Below are 13,645 nucleotides of genomic sequence, written 5' to 3'. Positions count from 1 at the left end.
TAGAAATAACAGCTGTTAGTTTGTGTTTGGAAACCTCTGACATTCAGGTAGCTTTGCTCCCAAACCAAGCACTGGTGCAGCCTGCTTTCCAGCCCTTCAGAAGTCCTGAATTTGCCTGACATTGCTGGCAGATGGGGCTTGCCTTGTCCTGCTACATGCCTACAGCAAAGTGTCTGCAGTTAGGTTTTTTTTTTTCTTTTATTCACAGGGCTTCCAGGTGCTTGTTGAATCAGATTGGCTGGATTTTGGTCACAAGTTTGGTGATCGCTGTGGTCATCAGGAGAAGGTAGAAGATCAGAATGAGCAGTGCCCAGTTTTTCTCCAGTGGCTGGATGCTGTTCATCAGCTTCTGAAGCAATTTCCTTGCCTCTTTGAATTTAACGAAGCTTTTTTGGTAAGAAATATGCATGCAAACATCTCTTTATCCCTTGCCAGATGCGAGCAGAGGCAGAGGGAAGGCCATGATATTTTACAGTGTTAAAGAAAACAAAAATTGAATTATTTAAAAATGGGAAAGTGTCTTGAGTAGTGCTTGGGCTCTCTGCTGGCATTCCTGACATACCTTCACTGTGTGGGTCCAGCCCTGCCCTTCAGTTGTGGTATTTTGACCTGGTTCTGTATGTGTGATGCTTCTGCCGGCCTCTGTTTAGCTGCTTGCAGCTCCTCCTCCTCCTCCCAGTGGGTACTGCAGGCTCGAAGTACCTAGCAGATTGCATCGTGATAAAGGTCTTATATTCTCTGGTTTCTTTGAATCACTTCTTCTCCGGGTCTCTTTGTAGCCCAGTGAATTCAGATGCCATCAGCAGGACTGTTTTGATTAAAAGCCTGATTTGCATGTCTGGGAGCAATATGAGTCTTGAAACATTTTTTAAAAATAAATTAGGGAAACGATAGCTATTAATCTCTGTCTTACCAAATAATACGGGTTAGGGTCTTAGAGGGATGGGTATGGTATCAGTTGACTGTTGCTTTCACTTTAATCTAAGTGATTCCTGTTGCTGTCCCCTCTGTCCTGCCCTGTGTGGCAGAGAGGACAGCAGTAGGGTGACCGGCTGGGTAGGAAGCGCATGTGCCATCCCAGAGGAGTGGACGGTGTTTCCCCTTTAGACAGGAGACGCCGTTTCCCAATGGCCGTGACAATTGTTCCCCTTCTGATGCTGCAGGTGAAGCTAGTGCAGCACACATATTCCTGCCTCTATGGGACCTTCCTTGGGAACAGCCCCTGCGAGCGAGAGATGCACAACATCTACAAGCGTACCTGCTCTGTGTGGTCCCTCCTGCGGGCTGGCAATAAGAACTTCCACAATCTTCTCTATATGCCAGGGTCCGAGCAGGTCAGTAGAGCCCCTGGCCCAGCTTTCCAGGCTCTCCGCCTGCCAGGCACCAGGGACTGTGTGGGGAGAGGTTGGAGGGGTTTTCTTTTGCGTTCATCTCTGATCGTAAGTGGTTGTTGCAGGTGCTGCATCCAGTGTGCCACGTGCGAGCGCTGCACGTCTGGACAGCGGTGTATCTCCCAGCTTCCTCGCCGCATCCCCTGGGACAGGATGATATGGACATTTACCTGCCCCCTGGATCTCAGAGCCAGGAGTTCAGTGGCAGATGTTTGGACAGGTAAGAGCCTAGATACCCAGTCCCAGGTTGCCTCCTACCCACCAGGCCTTCTTTCCCTCCTTGCTCATTGTAGTTCCTCTGTTTTACCTGTTGTTCTCATCTCTCCTGTGGAGAGCAAGAGCTCTGTAGCATTGTCCCAGCCGCTTGGAGAAGAATGTGTACAGCTCCCTGCTGCACCTAAAAAGGCAGGCAGACTGTGGAGGCCACACTATAGTGTTGTGCATTTCAGCTCATGCTGCTGCACCGCCCCTCCCCACCCACCCTATGATCTGTAATTAGGAACATTTCCCTTCCCTCGTCTCAGTTTTGACTGAAATGAGGGAAGTTTCAGTTTTGTTGTGAGATTTGCTTTGCTTTTGGGTTCTAGATTACCAAAGACAAGATCTATGGATGACCTGCTCTCAGCCTGCGACTCCAGCAGCCCGCTGACCCGCACGTCTAGTGATCCAAACCTGAATAACCACTGTCAGGAAGTCCGGGTGGGCCTGGAAGCCCGGCATGCCACTGCTGAGGGAGCCGAGCTGCACTTGGGCGAAGGCAGTGCGGTGGCTGCAGGGGAGACACGGCAGGTGGAGGAGCAAGAGGAAAATGCTCCCCTGCAAGCCAGCAGCGCTTGTAGTAGCCGTGCTGAGCACAAAGAGCATAGCAAGCAACTGAGCAGCTGGGCTTCTGTGCCAGCAAGCAGTGTCTCCCTGGAGGCAGAAAAGGGAAATGGAACAGACACAGAGGAACTGGATGGTATGTGTCCAGCTCCAAATCCTTCTGGACGGGAAAATGTTGACAGGGTTTCCACCAGTTCTGGAAAGCAGTTAGAAACCGGTCCCCAGGAACCTTTGAAGGCTACTGACATGGTGTCCAATGGAGGAGACTGCCCCAAGAGAAACACCACCTGTCCAGACATTCCCAGCCAGGAGTCCCTGGCATCAAATGCCCCTTGTCAGGACATCCCAGGCCCTGCCCCTGGCATCCCCTGCCCGGATGAAGACAACGGCAAAGGCGATGCTGGAAGGAGTGTGCCCTGCGAGGAGCCTGGCCAGCTGGGGAGAGTCCCGCTAGAGCAATGGCGCAAGCCCATTTCCCAGAGCCAAAGCAGCGAGTTCTCCTTCCTGGGGTCCAACTGGGACAGTTTTCAAGGAATGGTGACATCAGTCCCCAATGGGGACCCTGCACCCAGACACCTCCTCTCCTATGGCTGCTGTAGCAAGAGGTTGAGCAGCAAACCTCTGCGGGCACCAGGCCTGTGCCTCAGTGGCCAGTGGCCTGCCAGAGAAGGTGCAAAACCCTCAGTCTGCTCTGGCCACATCAGCACGCATTTTGCAGGCACCGCAGGGAAGCCCAGCCGTTCATGGCTACCCTGCCACCTGAAACAAGCATCTGGTCCCAAGCACGTGCCGCCAAAATGCCCTTCTCCTGTGCCTCCTCTCTACCTGGACGATGACGGGCTCCCCTTCCCCACGGATGTGATTCAGCACAGGCTGCGGCAGATCGAGGCCAGCTACAAGCAGGAGGTGGAGCAGCTGCGCAGGCAGGTGCGAGAGCTGCAGCTGCGCCTGGACATCCGCCACTTCTGCGCCCCTCCGGCCGAGCCTCCGATGGACTACGAGGATGACTTTGTAAGTAACTGCCTCTAACACCCCAACTCGGGCAGCATGGCTCCTGGCCAGCAGTAGTCCCTGCACCCCCTGTCACGCTGCCCTCTCCAGCCCACAGTTCTCACTCTTACTTTTGGAGCGGGTGGTTAAGATTGTTCCTATGTTTCCTCAGCCCTGTTCCTCTCCTGTCCACGTGCTGTGTCCTCATGCCACCCAGAGGTATCTCTGCTTCTTGAGGGCCAAGCAATGGCTCCTACATGGTCATGGATGCTTTACCTCTTGTATGGGGAGCTGTGGAGCCACCCACATGCCCCTCACAAGCACTGAGTGTGGCTGGAGCAGGGAATGCCCGTGACTCTGCGACTGAGGCAGCTGAGGGGATTTGTGACTTTGTTTTTTCTGCAGACATGTCTGAAGGAATCAGACGGCAGCGACACTGAGGATTTCTGTTCCGATCATAGTGAAGACTGTTTGTCAGAAGCGAGCTGGGAGCCTGTTGATAAGAAGGAGACTGAGGTATGTGTCCTGTTACAGCAGCAGGAGAGAATGTTTCTTTCCTGGCAGTTAACTTTGGTGGTTACAGCAGCAGAGAGTGGGCTGGAAGCAAGGCAGAGAGCAGCCACCCTTGTCCTTTAACATATCCTCTGCATCCTCTGCTGCCGCGGTGTCTGGTAGAAGGGGACCTGTGGGATGGGCTCGCTCTGGGCTAGCCTGTTGTGGCCCAAAGCCTGTGCCGGGGTCCTGAGACCTGGTCTGTGTGAGTTCTGACCTGGTCTGTTTGGTCAGTTCTGACCAAACTGAAAGCTGATGAGGACTGGTGTTTGCCCTAGGTCACGCGGTGGGTTCCAGACCACATGGCCTCGCATTGTTTTAACTGCGATTGTGAATTCTGGCTGGCCAAACGGAGGCATCACTGCAGGTAAACAATATTATCGCTGTAGTTCCACTCTTCTTCTCAGCCTGTTTCTTGTGAACCTCACAAAATGCTTGTCTGCGATGTTTGTTCCCTCCAGCTCCCAGGAGAAAGTTTTAGGTCTTTCCTTTATTTGCTAGGCCTCATAAATTCCCTGCAGATGCCCATTAGTCCCTTTTTAGTGCTAGCCAGTTAGCTTGCCCTGGAGACCACAGTATATACTTTAAGAAACACGTTGACAAGTCATAAGTAAGGCTGGTACTTCGCCCCTGAACTGATCCTTTGTGCTTGCTGAACTTTTGCCATGGTGTTCCCAGCTCTCTTGTCACTGGTTTTCTTGCTCCTTGACAGGAACTGTGGGAACGTGTTTTGTGCTGGTTGCTGCCATCTGAAGTTGCCCATCCCTGATCAGCAGTTGTACGACCCTGTCCTCGTTTGTAACTCCTGTTATGACCACATCCAGGTGTCTCGTGCCAGGGAGCTCATGAGCCAACATCTGAAGAAACCCATCGCCACAGCTTCCAGCTGAATGCCAGACAAGGGACCTGTCTAAGCCCAGCCTTTTCTCTCATGGGTTTGAAGGGTGACTCTGCCTCCACTGTAATTGTGAACACTTGAACACCAAGCTTGAATACACTGTCTTCAGCAGTCTTACTATCAGTGTGGAGCAGAGGAGCTCAGATTAGAGAGTACAGTGTGTGTCCCCACTCTGGTACTGGTGGGCCCATACGTTGTAGTCTGACAACCTAGGGCTAAAGAGGGGATTGCAACCTCTTTCTTTTGTGGGCTGGAAAGCAATGTTTTCACAGATATTGCCTGTGCAAAGTACCCCCAAAGCAATAGAAAGGCATGTTTAGAACCAACCCCCCCCTACAAAGGCAGGCTGCTGTGCAAGAAGGAAGAGGGCAGACTCCAGGTGGGACTGTGTGCTTTGGAAGGGCCTCAACCTGGAGCAGTTCTGTAGATTCTCTTTCCATGAGTGTGATTTGCGATCAGCTTGGTGAACAAGACTCATTAGCCATCACTAACTGATTTTCTCTTGTGCGTTGAAGAGAAATTCATTCTGGCTGAAAATGGGCCAAGCAGATTTTGCCCGTTTTCACGCTCCGCTAGGATTGGTGAATGCACTTGACTTTGCCCCTGCCCCCCAACACTGCGGGGAGATGGGAGATTGGCTTTTTCACTTCTGCTCTGCCCGTCTGCTTTGTCTGCGGTCGTGTCACAGCCTGGTGCTAACACAGGAATGGCACCCTGATCCTCTCCTGGCATGGAAACAGAACTCGTGTTCCTGTGTTGCTCCTCCTCCCCTTTTCTGCCCTCTGCTCTCCACTTCCTACTGCTCTTTATCCTGAAAACTTGATACCTTGAGGGTATAGGCCATAACGTGTTGTTTTACCTCCTGGAATGTGCTGTCTGGTGTATGTGAGGGTTTCAGTCCAAATGCTGCTATATATTTCTGTGCACTTAATGTAACCCGAAGAAGGGAGAATGAAGCATCGATACCAAAACGGGGGTGGGGAAGGACACTGGCTGACGTAGACACTACGGTCTGTGCTTTTCACTTTAGGATGTACAGCCAAGCTACAGTGATAAACATGACGTGTGGCTTCTCTTCAGTGGTGGAAGCAATCTCTCTGACTTGCCCCAGCGCTACCTAAAATGCCTCCTGAATTTGACTTCTTTTTTGTCTCCTGTACAGTGGTCAAAGTTCAGAGTTGCCAACTTGTAATTGCCTCTCTACTTCTTCTTTAAACTAGAGAGCAGGAATCCCAACTGATTCTAAGGGAAAGGAACTGGGTTTAGAAAGAAAGTGGGCTTCAGGTGGGCTTTTAGTCCCTTGGAGAGTATCCATCCTGCCTCCTTTCTAAGAAATCTGTGGATATTAAGGAGGAAGAAGAGCTTGAAAGTGGGGCATTTTGCAGAAATGCAGGTTTTCTTTCCAGCTAAATGAAAATGTCCAATATATTCTGCACCTCATGAGCTGAGACTTGGTATGTGTGTGTGGGGGAGGACCTGTTGAGGACATTTGGCCTACTAACAAGGCAAAGTGCTTGACACTGTTGTGATCTCCTAGATTTTTTGCTAATGGTTTGTCATCTCCATCGGAGGGAATGGAATAATGACCCTTTCCTGCACTTTGATATGTCAGCCTCTGGTTTTGTAAATCCCAATAGTGCAAGCAAAGCTAGCATCATCTGAAGACCCTGTACTTACTTGGACTCTGCCTCTTTTCCATACTGGGAACAACCAATATGGCTTTGGGAAGAGAAGGCACCTTGCTTCAGATTCTCCCCTGCCTTGTACCTTGCAGTCATTGCCAGACATGGAAGAGTGACCGTTGGGCTGGCAGAAGAAACTGGATTTGCTCCTGTTTTGCACATGTTGGAATGACTGCAAGCAATAAGGAAGCCAGAAACTAGGTACTCCTGGCCCTTCCGTTCAGGCCATTAGTCCAAACTGCTTTTAGCTCTTGTGAGTTTCAGCGTCACAATGTGCTGGCCAAAAACTCTAAAATCAGTTCAATAGCATTGTGACAAACAAAATGTGCTGTACAACTCAATACAGTCGAAATAAAATCTCTATATTAGTGCTGCTGTGTTGGCCCCATTCTTTAGTCTGTGGTGAATTTGTCTTGCAGAGTGTTTCCCAGGCTGCTGTTACTTGCTACCTTTTCCCTTGATTTAAGGTATGTTAGGAATTTAATATCCCTTCTCACAAATGAGAATCAAGGGTAGGACACAAAGCAAACTATGCTGGGGTCTTCTCCTCAGAGGCCCTCTGCTCTCCTCTGAACAAACCTGCGGCTCCCCAGGATACCAGCCCCTTCCAGCCTCTCCCATAACGACTCGGTGAGGGATTTTTCTTTCCCAAAGAGCTGTGAGGCAGGATTCACTAGCTCTTCGCTAACATGCTTATACCACTTTTTGCCTGGTAGGCTGTATGGATGTGTTCCTCTGTGCAGGATGACGGATGGGGACTGTTGTGCTCAGTCAGCCCGGTGTGCCAAGGGTGATGCAGGTAAATTAGAGTGTTTGGTGGAGCTGGAGAGAATCTTTCAGAAAGCCTGTCCTCAATTTAAAGCATCCAGGGATCTTAAAATTGAGCAGATCCCTGGTAAACTACTCCCATAGTTCAGGTCAGTGTTCGTGTCAGACAGGTAGTACCTAAACACTTTATTGTATTAGGAATGTTAGGAGCGAGATAGCTTGTCACATTTAAAAATTAACCATTGCTCCTGGAACAGTCACACAAAAGAAGGTCATCTTTGGAGGCAATGTTGCTGAATATTAATCATGAATGATGTTTTTACAAGAAAGGACAGTCTACTGATTAACTTCCAGGCTCTGGTCTTAACAGTTCCAACGTCATCTTCATAGGCAGTGGAAGGCTGGCTGCTTTGGCTTCTCACCACCAGCGGGGACAATGCTTCAGCAGAATTTCCCCCTGTGCATTCAAAGCTGAATCTAGGCATTTTGCTGGAGACACTCATGACTGTTGCACTGTCAGGCTGGCCACGCCAGCAAAGGGCACTTAATGCTCATGATTATTGAGCACAAAACAGCATTATCACTTAAAGAATATAAAGCCATAATTTGCCAACATGTTCACCCTGAGGTAATCTATATGTGCGCTGAAATGTGTCTAAACCTGGCACAGTGAGATCAAAGCCTTCCCCTATCAGTGCACTAACTGCCATGAATTCTAAGCAAATTAACAACCGGAACTGCTTATGATGTACTATAATATCTCATCAGCCACTGAAGAACATAAACATAGATTTAGGTGTAGTGAGAAGCCAGGTCAAGCTTGCGATGGTTGGTAGTATTCATCTGCTAAGCCATTAATAGATAATGCTAAAACTGCAGGGGACGTGAAGAGACATGTTAAGCCTTGGTTATGAAAGCAGAAGAGAGGAACATGATTTGTGGCCTTCTTGTGAACCCTGCGAGGGTTGAGCAGGAAACAGTTCAAAGTGAGAGACACGGACAAGAAGGATGCAGGCTTGTGAGGGTGCGTTTGATGTGTTTCCGTCCATTCAGTTTTCAGTGTGAGAGAGAAATAGTAGTACATTTCTCCCAAAACGTTAGGCTTCTGTGAAAGTGAACTTCGGGCACTGCCATTTATTTATGGTACCATGGGTATCGCTGTATCTCCTAAGTTAAAACTAATATATATGCCAAATTGTCCTTAGATAAAAGATGCTGCACGCAGTCTCCGGTATGCTTAAAATAATTAAAAAAAAAAAGTTGCCCAAAGCATCACACAACTCCAGTCCCTCAAAAGTTTAGGCCAGTCACGCAACTTTACTCTCCCACGCAAGTGTAGTTTTTAATGATGTGTTTGTATGCAATTCCTTCTTACTGAACACCCAGTCAGTTCTGAGTCCCTGTGTCAAACTCTGCGTTGAAAATCCAGGTGCTGCGTGAACCTGCTGGGCTGGCCCATGGTAAGTGGAGTGCTCTGGTGAGATGACAGCGGCCTAAGGGTGAGTCTTGGTTGGGGGGGTATTTACAAGCTTTGTATGTCCTGGGACAAAGTATTCCTCGTTGCAACTGCCGCTGCTCTTTTGTGACTGTAGACTGTAAAGGGCTCCCTGTCACCTTCTAATAAAGTAGTAGTATTGTTCAAAAACAAGCTAGAAAATTTGATATAGTGGCAAAGAACAATGTATCTTCACTTGTGGTCAGAAAAATGCAGATTGCTTTTCATTTAGATTTGCAGAAAGATAAAATTTTTGTGGTGGTGGTTTGTTGGGTTTTTTTTAATGGCTGCAAAGGCACTTGCCAAAGGAAAGCATTTGGCACAGCCGTGTCAGCAATAAAGACTGACATCTGTGGCTTAACAGATTCGGGATATACACTGTGCAGAGCGTCTTCCTTTGGAATGCAGGTAAGTAAACTATTTGCTAAAATAGTTTACTTCAGTGGTATTGAAAGAAGGGAGGCATGCAGCATCACAGACTTGTAACAGGTGAGCATCTGAAGAGGAACAGATTCAACAGGGTCCACAAAGCCAGAATTCCTGCATAGCACTGCAGTTCCCAATTAGTGATTGAATTGCAGAGGCAGCAGTAGTGCTACCAGACCCACAGCTGCGTGTGAAGGAAACTCGCGCCATGGGGAGGAGAGAACCTGTGCTGCCAGGTGGATTGCACTCCTCGCCTGCCTGTCTCTTCAGAGCCAGAGCACTGTCGTTTGGGGAAGAAAGAGGGAATGCTGTAGGTCAGTGTGGGGCTGGAAGGGTGACAAGGCAGGTGTTGAGTGAAGGCTGGAGGGGAGATAAAAGCATGCATGTAAAGAGACATAGAGAGAAAGCAGCAGTTAAGGCTGGCTGAAAAGGCTGGGCACTGTTGTCAGCTGACAATGTCACCTGTAAATCCTGTGCAGTCCAACAGCTACAACAAGTCCAACTGAGCTACAACATTTCTTGCTAAAAACCATTTCATTATTATTGATCTGTTCCAAGTGAGAGGAAACTTCTAGTGTTTCCCAGAATAAGTTGTTCTGGGGAGCCCCTGCATTACGTCTAAGGCATGAACAGTTCAGAGGCCAATCTACCAAGGGAGCTGAGCTATAGGGACCGTTATCTCTCTTCTCATCATCAGGCTGGCTTGGCGAGTCAAGCGCGCTCCCATCCATGTGGCACAGTAGCTGCCAGAGAGCCATGAAGCTGTTTCCTTCATGCTGTACCTCCTGCCACACCTGCTGTAAGATCATGTCTCGTGTCGCCTGGCGTGAGTAGTGAGGTGCTGAAAGGTGCAAGCCAGGGCTTCGCTGGGAGCATGCAGCACTCTGATGCTGATGACAAACATCATTCTGTCTTTAAAAAGTCATCTGTTCTGCAGCTACGGGCTCAGCTTCAAAGTACTGAAGGAAACACTTGAAAGGGACCTATGTTTCTGGGCTTCAATTTTAGGGACTCCTTAGTTTTAGGGACTCATTCAGTTATGGACTACATATTGCTGGCTCTGACCTGAGTTATGGATGATATAATAAAAAACTCACCTATCCTGCCATCAGGTAGTCGTAGTCGTCTTGCACTCCAGCTGCACAGGAAGAGAGGAGAAACCTTAAATCATTTAATTGAAGTAATGCAAAAGACAATCTCAGGAATGCTGAGAAAATGGTTTTTGTGAAGTGGACTTTTTTCTTGATTTTTTTCAGGTTTGTGTTCAGTATGCTTTACTTAAGTTTTGGCTGTTTACACTGAGCAACCATTACATAATTCTTAAGGGAATAAATTATTACTGAGGAAATAAAAATGCCAAACCTCTTGGGAAGACAGCAGCATGAGTTCACTAGAGTTAATTCCTTGGGTAAAGCAGCATCCTTCTATCGTGCAGGATTTTAGCTTTGAGGACAACATTTCTGCTCCTTCCTGCTGTTGCTACTGACTCAGAGTAATGATAAATGTGTTAAATCTGTCAAAGACAGGCAGAGACCGAGAGAAATAATCAGATGGTCTGCTGAAAAAGAGGCAAAAAGAATATCTTCTAATCTTTCCTTATCATCATTTTTCCTTGTCCTGTTTCCTGTTTTACCTGTCAGCTTTAATTTGAAGTGGGGAACTCTGTTAGCAACCACACTCAAAATATTTAAGCTACTCAGTCTAACATCTTTTTTCCTCACTTCAGCTATGTGGAAGAGTGGAGTGATTTTGCTTTCAGTTTACAAATAGGAACAGTTTCCCATCAGTTTATTCAATTCTGTCCCCTTTCTGAAACTTACTGCACTTTCACTTGCCTTAGTGGTTTGGGGCTGTGCTGTAAACCAAAGCAATAAGGATATTTCAGTTAAAGGAGGAGTTTGGTTTTGTACCTTCTTGCTAAGAAATCTTATGGTAACTCTAAGATAATGTATTTAAGGCCATGAAATATGCAGGTGCTCAATCTTCTCGCTGCTTTCTTGCTCTGAGGGCAGCCAAAACAGGGGAATATAATTTTCTTCTGTCACTGCTGGTGACCCAGGGGTAGGATGCAAGCAGAGAGAGATTACCACACTCTTCCTTTCCCAGCCCCTTGCTCTTCTTCCCCTTTTGGTTCATAGCAGATTCTTGTTCTAAAAGTGTAAGAAGGTTATGCTAGGCTAGGGGAAAAAAAAAAAGTCCCTGTAGTCTCCTCCTGGCATAGCTAATAGCAGAACCCTGAGAAGAGTTTAAGAGGGCAGACATGTGCTAGTACACCTCAGGTATGAACTCTGAGCTTCCACCAGTGCCCAGCTCGAGGGCTAGCAGTGGCAAAGCTGCCACCTTTAAGAGCTATATTCTTTGTGAAGATAGCTAATCTCCACACCCCCCTCCCCCCCCCAAGTAACATTTTGGTACCCAAAACATCCCATGGCAATTAGTTCCCCAGTTTCCCTGTGATTAAATACTTGATTTGGTTTCTTCTATTTGACATTGTCCGTTAGTCATGCTCACCTCCTTTATACTACCTATGCTTTTACTACCTCCCTCTTTATATAATAAAACCCTCTCTGAAGATTTCTTCTTCAGTATTTCCTTCTGTTGAAGCTAGCTCATATCCTTGCTGCTGATTTTCTCTATCCCATTTTAACTCCACCCAGCCTGTTGGAGTGGGGGAGATCAGAACTGCACACATTTGGGGTTTTTAGGGCAAATGTGACAATTCCTGATTTGTTCTGTTCTCCTCTTCCACTCCCTTCTAAACTCCTTTTCCCTTTTGTGAACTGCCCACTTTAAGCTGACCTTTTCAAATGCCCGCTCTAACTTCATCATTTGTTTCATGAGTGGTCATCACCGTGTACATAAAGTTAGGATTATCGGCACTGCATTTCCCCGATGTCCAGTACAGCGGGAGGTAGCTCTGCAGTCCTTCGCGGTGCTCTTGTCCTGAGGAAGTGAGGATGATCAGCAGAAGTCATCACCTCGTTCACCACCCTCCTCTCAAGAGTATTACTCCGCGGATTTAATTTAATCCTTCAGCCCCGCTCTTCATCTCCTATCGTTTCACCCCAGACCCACCGCCGGGAACAGCCCTGGCCGCAGCCCCCTCCAGCGCAGTCCTCCTCCATCCGCAGGTGCCTCATGCGGACACGCGTTCCCCACTCCACCGCGTGCCCAGCCTCTTTCCACGGGCCCGGGCTGGTGGCAGGGCGGCCGCCCACGCTTCGGTTCGGGGACCTCCAGCCTCCCCCGGGGACGCCTCCGGGCTGGCGGCGGGGCCGTTCCGGGCAGCAGGTTTCACCCCCGGGTCTCCGCCGCCCGCTGCCTCACGGGACCGACGTGAGCCGCCGGTGGCACCGGGGCTGAGGGGGGCCGGCGGGGCTGAAGGGACCGGGGAGCCGCTGAAAGGACGGCGGGGCTGAGGGGGACTGGGGGCCGCTGCGGGGACGGCGGGGCTGAGGGGACGGTGGGGCTGAGAGGGGCTGAGAGGGGACGGTGGGGCTGAAGGGACAGTGGGGGCTGCGGGACGGCGGCGCTGAGGCGATGGACGAGGGGGCTGTGGGGGCTAAGCGGGATGGCGGGACTAAAGGAAACTGGAGGAGCTGAGGGGGATGGCGGGGCTGAGGGGGATGGCGGAGGCTGAGGGGACTGTAGGTGCTGAGGGGGATAGCGGGGGCTGAGGGGGATGGCGGGGCTGAGGGGACTGTGGGTGCTGAGGGGACTGGCCGGGCTGAGGGGGATGGCGGGGCTGAGGGGACTGGTGGCAGGGCTCAGGGACTGTGGGTGCTGAGGGGACTGGCCGGGCTGAGGGGACTGTAGGTGCTGAGGGGACTGGCCGGGCTGAGGGGACTGGTGGTAGGGCTGAGGGGACTGTGGGTGCTGAGGGGACTGGCCGGGCTGAGGGGGATGGCGGGGCTGAGGGGACTGGCCGGGCTGAGGGGACTGGTGGCAGGGCTCAGGGGACTGTGGGTGCTGAGGGGACTGGCCGGGCTGAGGGGACTGGCAGGGCTGAGGGGACTGTGGGTGCTGAGGGGACTGGCCGGGCTGAGGGGGATGGCGGGGCTGAGGGGACTGTGGGTGCTGAGGGGACTGGCCGGGCTGAGGGGGATGGCGGGGCTGAGGGGACTGTGGGTGCTGAGGGGACTGGCCGGGCTGAGGGGACTGGCAGGGCTGAGGGGACTGTGGGTGCTGAGGGGACTGGCCGGGCTGAGGGGGATGGCGGGGCTGAGGGGACTGTGGGTGCTGAGGGGACTGGCCGGGCTGAGGGGACTGGCAGGGCTGAGGGGACTGTGGGTGCTGAGGGGACTGGCCGGGCTGAGGGGGATGGCGGGGCTGAGGGGACTGTAGGTGCTGAGCGGGATAGCGGGGGCTAAGGGGGATGGCGGGGCTGAGGGGACTGGCCGGGCTGAGGGGGATGGCGGGGCTGGGGTGGCACCGGCGCTGAGGGGACGATGGGGCTTAGGGGATGGGGGCGCCGGCACCGGCGCGGCGGGGCCGAGCGCGGCGGCGGCGGCGGGCAGCGCGTCGTGAGCCGGGCACGTGCCGGGCGGTGCGCGGGCCGGCCCCGGCGCTGGGGGCGGGGCGGCCCTCGCGCGGCGGCCGTTGGAGCGCGAGCGGCCACTGC

The 13,645-nt window shown here is 51.0% G+C and overlaps 1 protein-coding gene across 4 annotated transcripts in view; it reads left to right on the top strand.

The window, feature by feature from the left end:
• The window catches only part of MTMR4 (myotubularin related protein 4), a 58,497-nt gene extending 51,792 nt beyond the window's left edge, over nt 1-6,705 (top strand). For 3 of the 4 annotated variants that reach the window (XM_072882050.1, XM_072882051.1, XM_072882052.1), the window contains 7 exons: nt 209-394; nt 1,164-1,334; nt 1,457-1,611; nt 1,979-3,224; nt 3,609-3,719; nt 4,034-4,122; nt 4,468-6,705. In XM_072882050.1, the coding sequence (XP_072738151.1) occupies nt 209-394; nt 1,164-1,334; nt 1,457-1,611; nt 1,979-3,224; nt 3,609-3,719; nt 4,034-4,122; nt 4,468-4,645 (2,136 nt within the window). In that variant the 3' untranslated portion in view covers nt 4,646-6,705. The remainder of the gene's footprint in view (nt 1-208; nt 395-1,163; nt 1,335-1,456; nt 1,612-1,978; nt 3,225-3,608; nt 3,720-4,033; nt 4,123-4,467) is intronic. The other variant, XM_072882054.1, reaches the window with a different exon arrangement.
• The last annotated feature ends 6,940 nt before the right edge of the window (nt 6,706-13,645 follow it).

This window comes from Ciconia boyciana, chromosome 17, assembly GCF_034638445.1.
Source record: "Ciconia boyciana chromosome 17, ASM3463844v1, whole genome shotgun sequence".
In the NCBI taxonomy this organism is placed as follows: domain Eukaryota; kingdom Metazoa; phylum Chordata; class Aves; order Ciconiiformes; family Ciconiidae; genus Ciconia; species Ciconia boyciana.
The sequence above is the reverse complement of the archived record's forward strand: the minus strand, read 5'-3'. Positions and strand labels throughout refer to the sequence as shown.